Raw genomic sequence first — 20972 nt, forward strand, 5'->3', positions numbered from 1 at the left:
GGAAAGGCAAAAATAGTGCTGAAGATGAGGTTGCTGGTTTACAAACGTAGGCAATGTGTAGTGAGGAGAGGCTGCTGATAGGGCAAAATTGCAGTCAACAGGATGAATTACAACGTTAAAGGTGGACAAAATCGGAAAGGGTGACTACAGGACTGAAGGTGTGTTTGAATGTACGCGATATACAGAATGAGGTAGATGAACTTGCAGATTGGCAAGTATGAAGTTGTAGGTGTCACTAAATCATGGCTGAAAGAAAATTATAGCTGGGAGCTTAATGATTAATGCTCAAGGATACATATTGTACCTAAAAGACAGGCAGGAAGGCAGAGGGGTAAGCGTTGCTCTGTTCAGAAAAAACTGAAATCAAATTATTAGAAAGAGGTGACATAGGGTTGAATGGTGTTATACCATTGTAGATAGAGCCAAGGAACAGCAAAGGTAAAAAAGATCCTAATGGGAGTTCAATACAGACCTCCAAACAGTAGTAAGGACACGGTCTACAAATTACAATGAAAGAGAGAAAATGCATGTTAAAAGGGCAATGTTGCAATAGTCATATTCAATATGCAGGTAGATTGGGGAAAATCAGTTTGGTGTTGGAATATGAGGGGGAGTTTCTAGACTACCTAAAGGGTGGCTTTTTAGAGCAAGTCATGGTTGAGCCTACTAGAGGATTAGTTATTCTGGACTGGGTATTGTGCAATGAACCAGAATTGATTAGAGACCTTAAAGTAAAAGAATCTTTAGGGAAAGTAATCATAATATGATCAAATTCACCCTGAAATTTGAGAAGGAGAAGCTGAAGTAGATGTGTCAGTATTACAGTGGAGTAAAAGGAAATACAGAGGCACAAGGGGAGAGTTGGCCAGAATAGACTGGAAAAGGACACTGGCAAGGATGATGGCAGGGCAGCAATGGATGGAATTTCTGGAAGCAATTCAGAAGGCAGAGGATATATACATTCCAAAAGAGGAAGAACTATTCTAAAGGAAAGATGACACAACAGTGGCTAACAAGAGACGTCAAAGCCAACATAAAAGCCAAAGAGAGAGTGTAGAATAGAGCAAAATAAAGTGGGAAATTAGAATATTGGGAAGTTTTTAAAAATCAACAGAACATAACTAAAATAGTCATTAAGAAGGTAAAGATGGAATACGAAAGTAAGCTAGCCAATAATATTGAAGAAGATACCAAAAGTTTCTTCAGATATGTAAGTGTAAAAGTGAGGTGAGATCGATATCAGACCGTTGGAAAATGATACTGGAGAGGCAAATATGGGGGAAACAAAATAACAGACAAACTGAATAAGTATGTCTTCACTATGGAATACACTAGCAGTATGGTGGACATTCCAGGTATCAAGGGTCATGAAGTGTGTGAACTAGAGGGAAGGGTCTTGGGAAACTGAAAGGTCTGAAAGTAGATAAGTCACCTAAACAAAATGGTGTACACTCCAGAGTTCTGAAAGAGGTTGCTGAAGATATCATGGAAGCATTAGTAATGATTTTTCAAGAATCACTAGATTCTGGAATGGTTTTGGAAGACTAGAAAACTGCAAATGTCACTCCACTCTTCAAGAAGGCAGAGAGGCAGAAGAAAGGAAACTATAGGCCAGTTAGTTTGACCTCGGTGGTTAGGAAGATTTTGGATTTCATCATTAAGGATGAAGTTCGGGGTACTTGGAGGCAAATAATAAAATAGGCTGTAGTCAGCATGGTTTCCTCAAGGGAAAATCTTGCCTGACAATACTATTGGTATTCTTTGAAGAAATAACAGGCAGAATAGACAAAGGAGAATTGGTTGACGTTGTGTACTTGGATTTTCAGAAGACCTTTGTCAAGGTGCCACACATGAGTCTTCTTGTCAAGTTACGAGCCTATGGTATTACAGGAAAGATTCTAACATGGATAAAGCAGTGGCTGATTGGCATGAGGCAAAGAGGGGAAATAAAGAGAGCCTTTTCTGACTGGCTGCCGGTGACTAGTGATGTTCGACAGGGGTCTGTGTTGGGACCGATACTTTTTAAATTATATGTCAATGATTTGGATGATAGAGTTGATGGCTTTGTTGCAAAATTTGCAAACGATATGAAGATTTGAAGGGGCAGGTAGTTTTGAAGAAGGAGAGAGGCTACAGGAGGACTTGGATAGATTAGGAGAATAGGCAAAGAAATGGCAGATGGAATACAATGTTGGGAAGTGTATGGTCATGCAATTTGGTATATCATCATAAACAACCTTGAGATTCATTTTCTTGTGGGCATTCACAGTAAATACAGAAAACACAATTGAATCAATGAAAGACCGCCCCCAACAGGACGGACAAGCAACCATTTTGCAAAAGACAACAAGATGGGCAAATACAAAAGAAAGAAAAAAGATAATAATGATAAATAAATAAGCAATAAATATCAGGAACATGAGAAGGATAGTCCTTGAAAGTTAGTCCATCGGTTGTTGTTGTAACATTTCAGTGATGGGGTGAGTGAAGTTAAAGTAGAGCCACTGGTGGATTTTTTCATATAGCATCAATGTGTTGGGCTCAGGATAGAACTTTTTAAGATGTTAACACCCAGGAGCTTGAAGATGCTTATCCTTTCCACCACTGACCCCTCAATGAGCACTGGTGTGTGTTCTCTCGACTTCCATTTCCAGAAGTCCACAATCAATCTTGCTGACAATGAGTCTGAGGTTGTTGTTGCAACACCACTCAATCGATCTATATCATTCCTGTACACCCCCTCATCGCCATCTGATATTTTTTTCAACGACATTGTCATCTGTGAGTTTATAGATGGCATTTGAGCTCTGCTTAGCCACACAGTCACGAGTATAGAGTACAGCAGTGGCATATCCATGTATCGTTGAGCAGCTCCTGTGTTGATTGTCTGCAGGAGATGCTATCATTGATCTACACTGACTTTAGTCTCCTGATGAGGAGGTCAAGGATCCATTTGCTAAGGAACATACTGAAGCCCAGATTAGAAACTTGGTGATTAATACTGAGGGATAATAGTATTGATTGTTGAGCTGCAACTGATAAACAGCAGACTGACATATGTTTTGGTGTTGTGTAGGTACACCAAGCTGATTGATTCACTGTAGATTTGTTGCAGTGGTAAATGAATTGCAGCAGGTCCAGGTCCTCGCTCAAGTAGGAGCTAATTCTTCCCATAACTAACCTCTTCAAACCCTTCATATTAATAAATGTGAGTAGTATTGGGCAATTGTCATTGTGGCCACTCACCCTTCTTGGGCACTGGTAAGCTGCCATTTTAAAGCAGGGGAGAACCTATTCTGCAACAGTGAGATGTTGAGAATGTCCTTGAACATTTCAGCATAGTTGTCAGTGCCCTGCCAGATTCAAAAACACAATCCAAGTTTTCTATTAACCATATCAAGACTTTAGGGGGTTATCAAACATGAAATGAGCATTGGTGGTGATCAGGTGCCCATTAAATATCTCACTGTGTTTTCTTCTGTGTTGTAGTGGATATATATTAGGTAGCCAATCCATTAATGTTCATTTGATCAGTGCAAAATGGATAAAATTATCAGATCAGCACCAAGCAATGCCCCAAAACAATCTAACCTTACACTAGGAAAAACAATACGATGAGATCAGCATGGAGGAGGATTCCCTCTCACAAACAGCATACACAAGGAGAAATATTGGACAAATAACAAAAGGCCAGGCAATAGTAAAGTAGTACACACAAAATGCTGGAGGAACTCAGCAGGTCAGGCAGCATCTATGGAAAAGAGTAAACAGTTGATGTTTCGGACTGAGACCCTTCATCAGGTCCTGAAATACATTGTATAATTTAAAGTCAGACTCATACAGCAGAGAGAGTCCCTTCATACTATCACACCAATGTTGGCCATCAGGACTATACTTTTGTGGTGTTAGTAAAGTTTGGGTTGAATGTGTATGAATGGGAGTGCAAGACAGGAGCTTGCCCTGGTGGATTAGAGGGGGATACTGGTGGAGATGATGACAGAGCAGAGATGGCTGAAGTTTCTGGGAATAGTTCACAAGGTGCAGGATAAGTATGTCCCACAGTTGTTCTCAAATGACAGGGGTAGGCAACTATGCATAACAAGGAAAGTTAAGGACTGCATAAAAGTTAAGGAAAAGGCCTATAATGTAGCAAAAGTGACTGGGCAGTTGGGTGATTCAGAAGTTTTTAAAATCGAACAAAAGGCAACTAAAAAGCCATAAGAAGGGAAAAGATGAAATATGAGGGTTAATTAGCAAGAATATAAATCAGGATACTAAAAGCTTTTTCAGTTATATAAAAAAGTAAAAGGGAGGTAAGAGTTGATATTGGACCACTGGAAAATGATACTGGTGAGGTAGTAAGAAATGGCAGATGAACTTTGCATCAACCTTCACCGTGGAAGACACTAGCAGTTTGCCAGAGGTCCACGAGTGCCAGGAAATAGGAGTGAGTACCATTGCTATTACAAAGGAAAAAGTGCTACACAAACTCAAAGGTCTTAAGGTGGATAAGTCACCTGGACCAGATGGACTATATCCCAGACTTCTGAAAGAGGTTGCTGAAGAGATAGCTGATGCATTGGTTATGATCTTTCAAGAATCACTCGATTCTGGAATGGTTCCAGTGGATTGAGGAATTGCACAAGTCAATCCACTCCTTGAGAATGGAGGAAGGCAAAAGAAAGGAAATTATAGGCCAGTTAGCCTGTTTTCAGTGGCTGGGAAAGTGTTGGAGACCATTGTTAAGGATGAGGTTTTGGGGTACTTGCAGACTAATGACAAAGTAAGCCAAAGTCAGCATGGTTTCTGAAAAGGGAAATATTGCCTGACAAACCTGTTAGAGTTCTTTGAGGAAGGAACAAGCAGGTTGGACAAAGGAGAGACAGTGGATGTCATTTACTTGGATTTTCAGAAGGCATTTAATAAGGTGCTACACATGAGGCTGCATAACAAGATCAAATATAAATCAAAGAGTAAGAAATCAACAGATTGGAATGGATATTATATGTATTTAATTAAAAACATCATTGACTGTGTTGTGAAACCACTGACTCATATTTGTAATCAGTCTTTGGTTGCTGGAAAATTTCCCAATAAAGTGAAAATAGCCAAGGTGATTGCAATATAAAAAGCTGGAAATAAATATGTATTTTCAAATTATAGACCAGTTTCTTTGCGCTCACAGTTTTCCAAAATATTGGAAAAATATTTGTATATATAAATATATATGATATATGTATGGTCTCTCAGACATAAAAATGTATATTATTTGCTAATGATACAACTATATTTGTAGTGGGGAACATCTGAAACAACTTTTGGATACAGTGGAGAAAGAACTAAAAATTATAAAGAAATGGTTTGATACTAACTAATTATCACTTAATCTAAGTAAAACTAAATTCATAATATTTGGAAACTGTGTACCAAACTCATATAGTAAACTTAGAATAGATTATGTTGAAATTGATGAGGTATCTGAAACAAAATTTTTAGGAGTGGTAATAGATAGTAAATTAAGCTGGAAACCACAAATAAATTATGTCAAAGCAAAAATGTCAAAATCTATTGCAATACTGTACAAAGCGCAAGATTTCTTAAATCAGGAATCTTTGTATATATTATACTGTTCACTTATAGTCCCGTACATGACTTACTGTGTAGAGGTATGGGGAAATACATACAAAACAAATACAAATTCAATTTTTCTACTCCAAAAGAAAGTTATATGAATTGTAAATAAGACAAGTTATTATGAGCCAATCAATCCACTATTTATTCAACTAAGCACTTTAAAATTCAGAGATTTTGTAGATTTTGAAATAATACAAATTATGTATAAAGTAAAAAATAGACAGCTACCACAAAGTATCCAAAGGTTGTTTAAAATGAGAGAAAGTCAACATGATTTGAGAGGAACACGGATATTTCAAAAACAAAGGATAAGAACAAATGTAAAAAATCATTGTATTTCAGTCAGAGGGGTGAATCTATGGAACAGTTGTAGTGAGAATTTAAAAACATGCACTACACTTAACAAGTTTAAAAAATTATTTAAAAATTATTTAATGAACAAATATAAAATACGTGATTTAAAATGAATAGGAGCAATGTAAATAAATGATATTTGGAATTGGATTTTGTGTTAAAAGATTATGAAATTTTTTGTTTTTGATGTGATGATTGACACCAAATATATTGTTGTATAATGAAGAGGGATAGGTGTAATAAGCTGTAGCTTCAGCCTACACCCTTTTGGTCTGTTTTAAAGAATATCTATGTTTTTTTGTAATTTTGTCCTATTAAATCATCATTATGAAATCATCGTTGTAAGTGACGCTTTTTGTTATGTTTGTACTGATCGAAATAAATTAATTTCATTCATTCATTCAAAATCCCATGGCATTACAGGAGAGATTCTGGCATGGATAAAGGAATGGCTGACAGGCAGGAGGCAATGTGTGGGATTAAAGAGGGCCTTTTCTAGTTGGCTGCCAGTGACTAGTGGATTTCCTCAGTTATCAGAATTGGGACTGCTAGTTTTCACATAGTTTGTCAATGATTTAAATAATTGAATTGATGGCTTCGTGGCAAAGTTTGCGGATGATCCGAAGATGGGTAGAGGGGTGGGTAGTGCTGAGAAAGGTCCACTGCTGCCTTTTACCTTCGGGCAGTGGACCTGATTAAAGTCCCGTCCTCTCTAAACTTCTGATGTCCAGATTGGCTGCTGGTCAAAGCTCTTTTTTCATGACCACAACCTCCACACCATCAAGGACACCTTCGAGAGGTGAATGCCTTATGAAGGCAGCTTTCTTCACTAAAGACCCTTCAAGACCATCAAGACACACATTTAATGATTCATAAACGGCTTCTTACCCAGATTTCAGTACAATTCATCAACACAAGCTCATTATTCCTTTTATTTTTGCACTATTTATTTTGTAATTTACATTGTAATTTACATTATGTTTTTGCACTGTACCGCTGCCAAGAAAGAAACAATGAATTTAATGTCATGTAAAACCTGATTCTGAAATACAAAAAGAATCTGGAATTTCTACATCAGCGGTAATGATCATGAAACAAACAGATTTTCATTAAAAGACCATTAGGATAAATAGTTTCCTACAGCAATCAAACTCTTCTATCGTTATCTGGTCTTGTTTTTGTTTCCAAATCAATGGGAAATGAGTAACTCCTATTTCCCAGTCATCTGAACCTATTTTAGAAAAAAAAAGACATGAAAATTAAATGCAGAGATCATTTCTGGTAAACACCCAGCCTCCAGACCTGGGCAATTCAGACAAAGGTCTATCAACCTTGCAAAGAAGTTCCTAGGTGAAAAATATTCAGATAAGTGTTGGTAATAATCACACAACCATTTACTTCAGTCAATATTCCAGACTCTTTTATTCCCATCTCTGGATATGTTCCATTAGAGGTGTTGACGAGTGAATTCGGGTTTGAAGTGAATGGTTCTGCAAGCTACTAACAATGAATCTGAGCCAAGTAGTTAGTTTTATATTCATTTAAATTTTGGGAATTGGGAACCTCTAAAGGCAAAAATTTATTGTCCTTGAAAAGGTAGAGTTGAGCCACTTTTTCTATCCACTTCACTCCTGGTAAAGATATATCCACAATGCTTTTGTGAGAATTCCAGAATTTAGATGCAATGCTATATTTAGACATCCCAGGTGCCAGATTCGATCCATGGCATTCTAAAGGGGGAGGGCGAGCAGCCAGAAGTCTTCTATGTATTGGCACCAATGACAGAGAGAGGAATGGTGAGGAGGTCCTGCAGAGAGATTTTAGGGAGCTAGGTTGAAAGCTGAAAAGCAGAACCTCCAGGGTAGGAGTCTTTGGATTGTTGCCTGTGCCATGCACTCGTGAGGGTAAGAATAAGTTGATTTGGCAAATAAATGCGTGCCTGAAGAACTGGTGCATTGGGAAGGGGTTCAGATTTCTCGATCATTGGGATTTCCTCTGGGGAAGGTATGACTTGTACAAAAGGGACAGGTTACACCTGAACCCAATGGGAACCAATATCCTTGAGGGCAGATTTGCTAGAGCTGTTTGGGAGGGTTTAAATCCCAAACAGATGAAATGATGAACAGATGAAATGTGAAGGCAGGGGGATGAGAACAGAAGTGATAAGGCAGAGTGGTTTATAAACAAAGGCATTGTGTAATGAGACTGCTAGCAAAGAGAAGCTGATGATAGGGCAAAATTGCAGTCAATGGGATGAGTTACAATGTTAAAAGAGGACAAAATAGAAAAGAGTGATGAATACAGGACTGAAGATGTTATATTTGAATGCATGCAGTATAGACAATAAAGGAGATGAACTTGTAGCACAGGTACAGATTCACAATTATGATATTATGGGCATCACTGAATCAACACTGAAAGATCATAGCTGGGAGCTTAACATCCAAAGATGCACATTGTATCAAAAGGACAGGCAGGTAGGCAAAGGGGCATGCGTGACTCTGTTGGTAAAAAAATGAAATCAAATCATTAGAAAGAGATGTAGAATCATTGTGGGCAGAGCTAAGAAACTGTAAGGATAAAAAGACCCTGATGGGAGTTATATGCCTCTGAACAGTAGCAAAGATGTGATCTACAAATTACAACAGGACGGAGAAAATGCATGTCAAAAGAGCACTGCTACGATGATCATGGGGGATTTCAACATGCAGGTAGATTGGGAAAATCAGGTTGGTTCTGGAACACAAGAGGGGAATCTATAGAACACATATGAGATGGATATGGACTTTTAGAGAAGTTCGTGGTTGAGGCCATGAGGGGATCAACTATTCTGGATTGGGTGTGTGCAATGAACCAGAATTTATTAGTGAGCTTAAGGTGAAGGAGCCCATAGGGGAACAGTGATCATAATGTGAATGCGATAGAATTCACCCTTGAATTTGAGAAGGAGAAGCTAAAGTCACATATATCAGTATTACAGTGAAGTAAAGGGAATTACATGGGCATGAGAGAGGAACTGGTTAAAATAGATTGGAATGGAACACTAGCAGATTTGACTTCAGAACAGCAATGGCTGGATTTTCTAGGAGCAATTCAGAAGGTATAGATACATCCCAAAGAAGAAGAGGTATTCTAAAAGCAAGATGATGCAACCATGGCTGACAAGAGAAGTCAAAGCCAACAAAAAAGCCAAAGGGAGGGCATATATTAGAGGAAAAACTAGTGGGAAGTTAGAGGATTGGGAAGCTTTTAATAAACTAACAGAAGCCATAAAGAGAGAAAAGATGAAATGTGAAGGGAAGCTAGCCAATAGTATCAAAGAGGATACCAAAATTTGGAGGCACATTAAATAGGCCAAAGTCAGCATTGTTTCCTTAAGGGAAAATCTTGCCTGAGAAATCTGTTGGAATTCTTTGAAGAAATACCAAGCAGGATAGTCAAAGAATAATCAGTGGATGTTGTGTACTTGGATTTTCAGAAAGCCGTTGACAAGGTGCCACACATGAGGCTGGTTAACCAGTTAAGAGCCCATGGTGTTACAGGAAAGATACTAGCATGGATAGAACATTGGCTGATTGGCAAGAGGCAAAGAGCGTAATAGAGAAACCCTTTTCTAGTTGGCAACACAGTGTTCCACAGGGGTCTGTGTTGGGATGGCTTCTTTTTACGTTATATGTCAATGATTTGGATGATGGAATTGATAGCTTTGTGTCCAAGCTTGCTGATGATATGAAGATAGCTGGAGGGGTAGGTAGTGCTGAGGAAGTTGAGAAGCTACAGTAGGAATTAGTTAGATTAGGACAACGGACAAAGAAGTAGCAGATGGAATACAATGTCAGAAAGTGTATGATCCTGCACTTTTATAGAAGAAATAAAAGCATAGACTATTTTTGAAATGGAGAGAAAATTTAAAAACCTGAGGTGCGAAGGGATTTGGGAGTCCTCATTCAGGATTCCCTGAAAGTTGGCTTGCAGGTTGAGTGGATGGTGAGGAAGGCAAATATAATGTTAGCATTCATTTTGGGAGGTCTAGAATATAAAAACAGGGATGTAATGTTGAGCTTTATGTGGCACTGGTGAGGCTTCGCTTAAGAGCAGTTTTGGGCCCCTTATCTAAGAAAGGATGTGCTGACGTTGGAGAGATATTCAAAGGAGGTTCACCAAAGGTATTCTGGGATTGAAAGACTTATCATATGAGGAACGTTTGATATACTCACTGGAATTCAGAAGAATGAGGGGTGATCCCATTGAAACCTATCGAATGACGAAAGACTTTGACAGAGTGGATGTGGAGAGGATGTTTCCTGTGATGGGGGCGTTTAAGAGCATAGGACACAGCCTCAGAATAGAGGAATGTTCATTTAGTATGAAGATGAGAAGGAATACCTTTAGCTAGAGAGTGGTGAATCTATGGAATTCGTTGCCACAGGCAGCTGTAGAAGTCAGGTTATTGGGTATATTTAAGGCAGAGGGTAATAGATTCTTGATTAGTCAGGACATAAAGGGATATAGGAAGAAGGCAAGAGATAGGGGCTGAGAGGGAAATGGATCAGCCACGATGAAATGGCGGAGCAGAGACGATGGGTCAAATAGCCTAATTCTGCTCCCAGTGCTTATGGTCTTATGGTCTTACATAGCAGAAATCAAAGTAGTTTGCACATAGTGCAGTAACCATGTTCTCTGTTCTTTTTGTTGATAAATGTTATAGACTAAGGTGAAACTGGAGTAGCGGAATCAATATATTGCAGCAAATTTTTTAAAAATTAGTACACAATACCCCCAGGATAGGGGAAATGAATGTTTACAGTAACACTTGTGGTACCAATCAAGAGGAGCATGGTGATGCGGTGGTTAGCACTTTGCCCCATAGCTCCGGCAGCCATATTCAGACCTGTGTGTGGAATTTACACATTCTCTCCATGGCTCAACGGGTTTTTGCTTCTTCCCACATCCCAACAATGTGCTGGTTAATTAATTGTGTACTGTGAAAATCATACCATATTATGTGCCTGAAGAATCAGAGGATTTGATGGACTAGTGAAGAAGAGAAAGCAGCAGTGGTGAAATGGAATCTATTGGAATTGTTTCTCCTGTGAACTGCAAGGACCTGATGAACCAAATGCCTCTTTTTCAATGCCATAATAAATAATTAAATTAATTGCATTGCCCTGAATGTTGATAAGCTCCTGGACAGTAGGAGCTGCACTCTAGGTAAATGGAGAGAATTCCCTGAGGCATCCGATTTCTACTTTGTAAATGATGACATTTACAGATAACTCTGATGAGTCACTCACTGCCGTATGCCCAACCACAAAACTGCTCTTTCAGCCTTAGTATTTATGTCTTGTAAATGGTGATCACACCCAGGTTTTGATTTCGCAGTAGTAAGGTCACTAAAAATCAAGGATGAATGTCGAATCTGTCTTGACCTGTGACCTCTGGTTAAATACAGGCATGAGAAAACCATCTTGATGGCTGAACATCTACCTTTGACTGATAAATCAGTAACACCCCATTTTGAACACAACTTGAGAGAGAAATTAAAAAAAAGGGTCGATGTTTGGGTTCGAATTCAAGCACTCGAAGAATGAGTTTGAGCTGTCACTCTCCTCGATGCCGACAGAGTATGTGTTTGGAATTCCATACATACGTGATTATCGGTGTGGACAGTCGTTTCTATTGGTCTCTTTCAGTTTTCTGTATTTTCTTTCTTGTTACTGATTAGCAGATGGGCAATATGTTACTTTTTTGGGTGAGGCAGTGGTTGGGGATTTGAGGCATGATGTTTTCCTGTGTGAGCGATCCACTGGATATCTGTGTCTGAGAGAGGTTGGGGGTTTGGTGTTATTGTTGCTGCTTTTCTACATGGGAGAGGCTTGGGGGTATGGGGTTTGATGCTTTAACTGCCGTGTCCAGGTGGGGGATGTTAGTTTTTGTGCGAGGGAGGGTTTGGGGTTTGTGAGTTCTGTTTTTTACCTTTTTGTGTGGGGGTGAGGTTGATGTATTTTCTTTCAATGATTTTCATAGTTTTTCCAGTATTTCTTGGCTATCTGGAGAAGAGGAATCTCAGAATTGTATTCTGCGTACATAGTTTGATAAACCTCTGAACCTTTGAACTCAGTAACCTATCAAAAATATTTGAGTGTCTTGCCTTCTGCAGTGGTGAGAATATTGCTTTTTATTTGATGCCACAATGAATTTCTATTTCTAAAGCTGGTAGATACAAAACACCCACTTTCTTTGTTTGTCTTTTCCTTTCAATTTTATAGATAGTTTAACATTTATTTTAAAAAATTGTATGATCATTGGTGGTGAATAACCTTGTGTGACCTCGGACTATTGACATGGGTTCATTTAGTTGGGTAACACAACACCAAAACAAAATGCTTCTGAAATTTATCAGTTATCATTTTTTTTTTGGAGCCGTCTGAAGGGCCGGGTGTTCCCCAGTGCTAGCAATACTAGGTGGCATGGTAATTTTGTGGTTAGCACAATGGTTTACAGTACAGGTGACACAGATTCAATTCCCACCACTGCCTGTAAAGAGTTTGTACGTTCCTCTGTGACTGCATGGGTTTCCTCTGGGTGCTTTGGTTTCCGCGCACTGTTCAAAGACCTATCGGATGGTAGGTTAGTAGGTTAATTGGCCATTGCAAGTTTTCCCATGATTAGGCTTGGATTAAATTGGGGGACTGCTGGGTGGCCTAGCCCAAAGGGCTTGTTCTGCGTTGTATCTCAATGAATAAATAAACGTTCAAGGTGACTGGCCTGTAAACATAGCTGTTGCTGTTTTACTTCATGTGCAAGGCTAGCTATGCCTATGACTCCACGATTGTGAGGTTTAACACAACAACATGATGTTCTTTTAATAATATATTTCACCTTCATTTAACACATCATCACTGGGCACCTTTTTCATTGATTCTGAAATTTTGAAGTGAATTTTAAAGTTAATCCTCAGTGTCTTCTACACTGAGGATTATTCATCTGAATCTTTTTTTTCTGATTTGAACATGTTTGTGTAAAGCAGTTTTTAATCAATCATCACATTGATTGTCCTATTAGCAATGTACTTTTGTGTTTCTGTCTTATTTTGAATAATTTATTTTTCATTTTATTTGTAATCCGGCTTATTATCATCGACCCCTTGAGGATCAAAATTCATTTGAAGAAGCAATTGTGTAAGCTGTAGTTAATTACAGGAGTTGGAAAAAAATGAATAAAGACCTTCTTAGTCACAGTGTTACAGTTTTTAACATTTACTGCAAGTTAAATATGTGTATTCTCAAGCAAATGAGTTGGACAGTCGCAAAAAAAGCCTACTATATAAAAACCACATTTGAAGAATCTAATTTCATCTCTTGAAAATACCTCCAAAGTATGCAAAGTATGTCACATACAATAAAGTATTTTCAGGTGTGATGACATTTATAAATTTGTCAGTCATTTTACAACAGATGATAGTAAAGTGTAAAACAAATGGTGAGTTAATCTGCTGGCATATTAACTCTATTATTATTAATATTATTATTAATATTAATAACATATTAACTAAAATTGGCTAGATTTTAATGCATATTGCCATGTTGGTCATTGTTATATCTCTAGTTGTAGACGTTATCATTGCCACAATATAAGCATGTCAATATTGGGTTGGCTGTCATTAGGACTAGGTGATACAGAGCTAAACTATGGCAGCTTTAATATAAATGAAATTAGTTTGCCCTAGCATAGAAGGAATTGGAGTGAGTTTGTCTTTGTTAAAAACCAATGCACTAAAATTCATAAAATAAATGGAATAAGAAATCATTTAAATTTTAGTGTAATATATTTTGCAGATTGGTGTGCCTCCTACTTACTTTTTAACTGGCCATTATATTTCAATAATCGCACTATTATATTCCAAGCAAGAGGGTTAGTTCTGGTTTTGGAGCTCTATCAGTAAGCTACTAATCACTTCATTTGAATTAACTGGTACCTTAAGCAGCTAATGACCTTGGCATATCATATTAATTGAACTTTGTAAATTTTCTTGAAATATATCTGAATGCAATTTAAATATGGGATTTGTGTATCTCTGATGATACAGTGTCCCGATAGTTTGCAGCTGCTAAATCTCTAGGTTAAATTAACAGTTACCTAGTGGGTATAGTTGCTAAGAGAGGGTGAATAGTGGTGACTTCACCATCAGCTGTTATCAGTTTTTTTTAAAAATTACAACCTGTGGAGCTCTGTGATTTCCCATCTTATCTGTTTGCTGTTTTCAAAGGTGATGTGGGTTGGGTCTGTGGTGAGAATGCCCAGTTTGTGTCTCAACATTCCACCTGGATTTATGAAGACGTTATTGTTTCTTTTCCTAATTCTATGAACACTGCAGAGCTATTTTCCAAGTATATTTTTCTGTCTTCAGTACAGAAGGGAGGTGGTAATAATGATTCAGTTCCTAATTTTAAAGCAAGTTCATTGGATACTTGTGGGTATAAGGTTCTTCTGAAGAATCTAATAAACTTGAATGCCTTTTGAGATGTCTTACGGAAGCCTGCATGTGTATACAGCTTTAACATCTATTTCATCTGTGGCAATTGTTTTATATTAGCAAATTAAACCTTGGCATTGCCAAGCATTATTCAGAACAATTAGCTTTGCAATGAGATTAAAAATCAATCCTGATCCTTAGTTAAAAGAAAACATGTTATGGAGGGTAAGTGTTGTGAGATGTGCCTAACAATAGGGAGATCAACCTGCAAAAGGGAGATTTAAAGTTGCTGTATTTGAGTCTAAACTGTAGCTGTTTTATCGCAGAATTTTCACCATGGCTACCTCATCTGCAGAGAACAAGGAATTTCGCTGCAGCTCTCTGGAGTTCTTAAAACCAGACAATCCTGAGAAAATGTGGATTCGCTTGCAAGGATTGTAAGTATTATTTTTGTGATCAAATTTTGGACTTTTGGACATGAATTATTGTCTGACTATTTTTCATGTTGGATTTAAAATGTTGCATGATGCAAAGTATTTCTCTTTGATTATAGATACTTCCCTTTCATGACCTCATGCAATAATGAACCGATTACCAACAATGAAGTGATTATTAAGTATTGTTGCAGTTGTATTATTAGAATAATTCACAAAATGAATGCAACTTTTTTCTAAATGTAAAGCTAAAATCATTACTTTCATTTGGTGGTTGCATGGATACCAGTGGCAATGCATTGTTTAAACAATTTAGTCTTCATATAATGTAGACTTCCCATCTTTTATACAATATCATTATATTTGTTGGCAATCAACTCTCGGCTGTCCCCTGGGTTACGCATTCCTGACTTACAGACACCCGTATATATAAACAAACTCCCATAATATTAAATTCAGCTGTCCAATCTACATACATATATTTGTTCTCAAGAATGGCAGAACTAGTTACGTTCCTCTATCTCTCTCCACTCTTGGTAATTGTTTATTCTGTTGATGCCATTCATTAGAGAATTGTGGAAGTATGGTTACCATATCAAGTTTTTTTTTTAATGTGTATTTTCAATTTATGGACAAAGTCAACCCATTTGCATCCCCGTTTCGTGGGTTTCTAAGTAACACCATCACCTGTGCATGTGTTTCTTCTAGTTTAATCCCAATAAATTATTATCTATAATACTTCTGCAATAACAGATTTTCAATTGCCTTGCACCATCCTCTGCACCCCATGTGTCTGGTGGTAAACTTCTAGAATTTTCTGGGCGTGTATTCCTTTTGATTGCTGTCTATGTTACAGTCTCTCTAAAATAGCACTAAAAAGAAAAGTTGTGGAGTAAAGAATTTTAGCCATTGCTTATTCCTTACTTTTGGCTCCACTCCAAATATGAACCATACCACAAAATCCCTTAGTAACCAACTAACAGTAAAAAGAGCAAGCAATGGACAGAACTTTAGAACTCAAACTGATCAAAAGACTATTCTAAAATTGCAGAAAGTTATTTGTAATCAGATTTCTGTGGAGTAGGAGAGATTGTAAGATTTACTTAAAATTCATTGGTCCATTAATTTGCTCCATGTGTTCTCACGTTAAAATGCTTCAGCAAAGGTGGCCGTAAACATAAGCAGGTCTGGTAATTTCAATTATTTCATTCTCCTGGACACTTGTGTATTAGAAATGACATTAAACAAATTTGAATCTTGAATGAACAGAATGAATATTCTTTGAATACAGGGTAGCTGCAGTTTTGCTACATTCTTATGAGATTTCAATCCTCATCATGATGTCTTGAAGACCTGACAGAAGTGGAATCTACAGCAGATTGCTTTTCTTTCGATTGATGCCAATGTTATATGTTATCCAACTATTGACAAGGCGACAGACTGGGGAAATCCGTTGGAAGCTCTCTACTCAAATACTAGACACTTTATCAATGAAATTTAATGGAAGTAGACTAAATGATGCATCAGGGGCTGAGGGCAAGAGGTGATGGTGATGGGACTGCTAATTGATGAGTAGCATGCCTTGGTTTTCTAGGAAAGCTGGTTTTAAGATATTACATTGATCTTCTGCTTTTGGGGTTCTTAAAGTGCTGGAAAGAAATTACCAGGGCTGCTTATTTTTTCTGTCACCTTTGTTGAAGTGTTTTAATGTGGGAAGACGTGGAGCAGACTAGTGGACCAATAAATTAAAAGTAAATGCTACTATCATTCCAACTTTATGAAAATCTGATTATAAAGGTTTTCTGCAATTTTAGAATAGTGTTTTCATCAGTTTGATTTTTAAAATTATGTCTTTGGCTTGTTTTTTTACCTACAAAATAAGTCCAGAAATTGAATTTGTTTGCCTATAAATTAAGAATATTATTCATGAGATCTTTCATAAAAACATTTCTTTTTAATATTGTTCAACCCATTTTTCCAATATTTTAAAACTAATTGACTCTACTGGAGAAGCTGTTTTGGATTTAGATATTTCAGAATGAAAAGTGATCTTGGTCTCATGCATGTGAAAATGACAAAATGGTCACACGTATCTCCTAATGAAATAAATTGTCTTTCTATTGAAGCTGGTGATTGAAATGTCTTTTTAAACAATCTTTTAATGAGAGAGAATTGGAGCTTAAGATTACTACAGAGCTTCATTTTCTTTTCTATCTGAGGTTATAAGATTCAGGCAAGCAATATTTCTGCAATTCTTGACTACAAATTGGCATCTTGGGTGCAGCAGCTAAGACAATATATGAAGAATTATTTCTCTGCTTCTGGAGGATTTGTAGCATGGGATGGTGGTATAAATAAGAAAGTTATTAACAAATTTGTATGTTGTATCAGCATCAATGCCTTACAGTCACTGTTTAGTCATTATAAAGAAGCAGTTTCTGTCTATTTTTTAATAATTGTATTTTCCGATTTTAATTACATCTTATCAAACCAGCTTTTTTTCAGAAGTGAATATGTAAAATTGTAGTCAAACAAGCATCTCAAAAATGGTGTGATGCAAGATCAACATTTTGTTGATAACGTGTTAGAATTAATGTCTTTTTAAAGCATAACATTCAATAGATTAGACAGCTGTTGTGGAGAAAAAACCCTTTTGACTGTTTCAGATTGATAATCTTTCATTAGGACTGTCATCTATTTCTCCCTCTACAGGTGGTGCTTGATCACTGATTTCTTTTTTCCAAATATCTTTTGTCCATTTCCATTTTAAATAATTCTTTTAATTTTTGATATTTTATTCACTAATTTTTTGTTTTATGGATAATCTTTAAAATTTCATGGAGACCTTTAATTGGACGGATCTTAGATAAACTAAAAATAGCAAGTAATTTAACGTTTGATAATATTTTACAGGCACCTTTATTTCATGAAATAATTATTGACATTCACTGTAGCCTGATGTCAGACTAAGCAACATTTAAAAAATGATTTATCTGGCTTAGATATTTGACTGTAGTTCCAAAGGCCACAATGGATTAGGCAACATTTGTTCAAAGAGACCTTCTCAAGTTCAAGTTCAAGTTTAATTATCATTCAATAATACATTAATACCCACAAATACAGCCAAACTAAACAGTGTTACTCTGGGACCAAGGTGCAAAACACAGTACCATCAGTCACACACAGCACAAGGCACAAGTAGCACACATAAGGTAGCAAAAACAAATAAGATATTAGTAAAATACAGCCACACATGAAATATATAGTCCAAAGCCCTGAGACCATAAATGTTGCAGCAGCCTGCAGTCGAACACAATATGGTTTGTCTTCTTCCAAGTGAACATTGGGGGGGCAGCACTGACTACAACTTGGAGGTCATTGACATTAAGCATTACCACCTCTCTTCCCACCCACTGACAGATCTGCTAAATGTTTACAGCGCTCTTTTATTAATATTTAAAGTCTCCTGCATCAGCAGTATTTTTCTTTCTGTTGATTTTATGTGAGAAAGGTGATTGACATTCAGATTAGTGGAACTCACCACATATGGCTTCTTCTCCAATCTGTGGGTAATTACTCTGGTTCAGAATAATTATAATTATTCTGGTTCATCACTCTGAGAATTGTCACCTTGTGGTGGAGAGGTTTGAGGTCCTGAGAGTGATGCCGTTTGGAACTTAGCTCCTGGTGGGGTCACCAATGGTGGTAAGGTCAAAGGGGAGGTTCTAGACAAAGAGCAATTCAGCCAAGATTTTACTGGTGGAGCTGGTGAGAGATGATGAGGCATTGCAATGTAGGAAGGCTGCAGCAGTGAAGGGTCCCCAGTCAGTTTGCATTCCATGCCACTGGGTCCCAGGCTCCGAGCTGTCAAGGATCATGTGGTGGCTACACATGCACCAGCCTCTCCATGTTAAACAAAGTCACTCACAGGCATTCGCCATTAACGAAATAACTCCTTAGAACATCATACTTGACTTGAGTGATCACATTTTTCCTATTCTGGTTCAAATTCTAGACAGCAATTGCATTGAAAGGAAGAGGAACCCTGCCAGGCCCTGACTTTATCTCCGAATAAATCCAATTAAAGGTGATTCCATATTACAAAGTGGCTGTGCTCCATATCGAAAATTTCCCATCAAATCCCATGTTGTAAGTGGAAATATATTCCTCTGGGATGTTTTTTCTGTCATATTAAGTCAATTCATTGGTGGAAACAAAGTGACCTTTCACTAGTTATTGAATGGTTGAGGCTAGCATTAGACTTGGATGGACAAGTCACCTGGATTAGGAAATAGGAATATCAGGGTGAAGGATAGAATTCAGTGATCAGTGTTCCAGGGAGAAAGGTGGTATACAAGGACTTCAGGAGTGATGGTTAAAGTAGTGAAAATGGGGTAAGGAGCTGGGGGAAAGTTGGCTGTGGCGACGGCAGCTTTCCACACTGCAGTGCATCAGAACAAATGGCACACAGGCGAAGAGTCTGAGATGTCTGTTCACATGTCCTCACAATGGAGAGGATATGGCAAATGAGGGGCTTAGCTATAGATGTCAACCTAATTGAAGCAAAATCATATCCAGATCTTACTGCCTCACACCATTGAAGGACTAAAACAGAGAAAAAACAAAAGAAATTGTTTCTTTCGCACTGTTTGTTTATTTCTATGTAAATTCTGCAAGAGCTTATTTTATTCAGTATCTCATTTTGGTTGGTGATATGTGAATTCTGTAAGGGCAACTTTCTATTACCAAAACTGCCCTAATGTAGAAGTTGTCTGTTTTCCTTGACCTCTCCTCATCTTGGAGAAAGCACTGTCAAATTTGCTTCTCTTAGATCAGTGAACTTTAGAGTAGTAATCCCTACCTAATGCGTTTCTTCCTATTTCAAGATGCATTTGTCTTCATATTGAAGAGGGAATTATGGCTAATGTTGTTTTTCTTTTACAGACGGAACTACAAAAACACATCACAAAGGTAAGGGCATTTATTCTGCAGTTCAAATCACTCTGAGATATTATTTGAATTTATTCATATATCTTTTACATTGTTGAATCATGGTATTTCCAGAAATCTGCAGTGTTGGATACCTTTGGAGAAATTTGATTTATTTAATCAATGGTTTTGTTAAAACTTAACATATCATCAAATGTATTTTTAGAAATAACCTGTGAGAGTTTGGCTGGTAATGCAGTTATATTCTCTAGACATTGAAATATGATGTACCATCAGGAAAGCTCATGAAAGTGATATTAATATATGCTGCAGATCAAGGTATATTTGTGAGACTCATATAATTCCATTCATTAAACTCACACTGGGTACCGATTCACTTTAATGAGCTGGAGTGCCCACTCATGGTGTATCATTATGAGTTTCATGGCACCTTATTATAAGTTTGAGTTTTAAGTTGAACTTCCACTTGCTCTGCACGAGGTTATTGACGTTCAGATAAAGGGAAAGGCAAGGTTTTGCAGGAAAACAGAGGTGCTCCTGTCACTCAGGCTTTTGTGTAGTGCCAAAGTGATTGTCATTTAGCCCTACAGAGAAATGTAAGGGCATTTATGCTTGGTCAGAGGTAGATTTAAGTCTTTTCTAAAAGGAAGAAAATAATAATAATAGAGGGTCAATAAAGTTTGATGAGGAAATTCCAATGTTTGGAACTTGGCAATTGAAAGCATGGCTCCTAAAGATGGAGTCTTGAACACTTTCACGTTACTTGTCCTTTATGATCTATATTCGTCCAAGTGGCTATTACTTTTCCCTTGCATTGCTGTCTTCAAAAGCTTAAACTGACTGGCCTGTGTTTTCCAAATGTATCTCTTTATATTTTTGAATAATAATTTTGGATAATGATTATTCTGATCTGAGAGTTCTTTCCCGTATCTATTTAAGGAAGAAAAGAAGATTCCAGTAAATACCATTCTGATTTCTGTCTGTTGCAATACAGGTCATCCAGACTGAATAACTAATCCATATTAAGTACTGTTAGTCTTTCTAACAAGTCTTTATCTCAATTCAATCCTGATTGTGTCTTTATTTATAATGGCATTGCAGAAAATCATTCACTAAGCACAAAG

General features: G+C 37.3%; 1 protein-coding gene across 3 annotated transcripts in view; it reads left to right on the forward strand.

Annotated features, from left to right (window-relative positions):
• The window catches only part of pde1a (phosphodiesterase 1A, calmodulin-dependent), a 648403-nt gene that overhangs the window by 162295 nt on the left and 465136 nt on the right, over window positions 1–20972 (forward strand). For all 3 annotated transcript variants that reach the window (XM_073047065.1, XM_073047064.1, XM_073047066.1), the window contains 2 exons: window positions 14791–14901; window positions 19843–19869. In XM_073047065.1, coding sequence (XP_072903166.1) covers window positions 14791–14901; window positions 19843–19869 — 138 coding nt within the window. The remainder of the gene's footprint in view (window positions 1–14790; window positions 14902–19842; window positions 19870–20972) is intronic.

The sequence above is a fragment of the Hemitrygon akajei genome, chromosome 5 (genome assembly GCF_048418815.1).
Source record: "Hemitrygon akajei chromosome 5, sHemAka1.3, whole genome shotgun sequence".
Lineage (NCBI taxonomy): Eukaryota > Metazoa > Chordata > Chondrichthyes > Myliobatiformes > Dasyatidae > Hemitrygon > Hemitrygon akajei.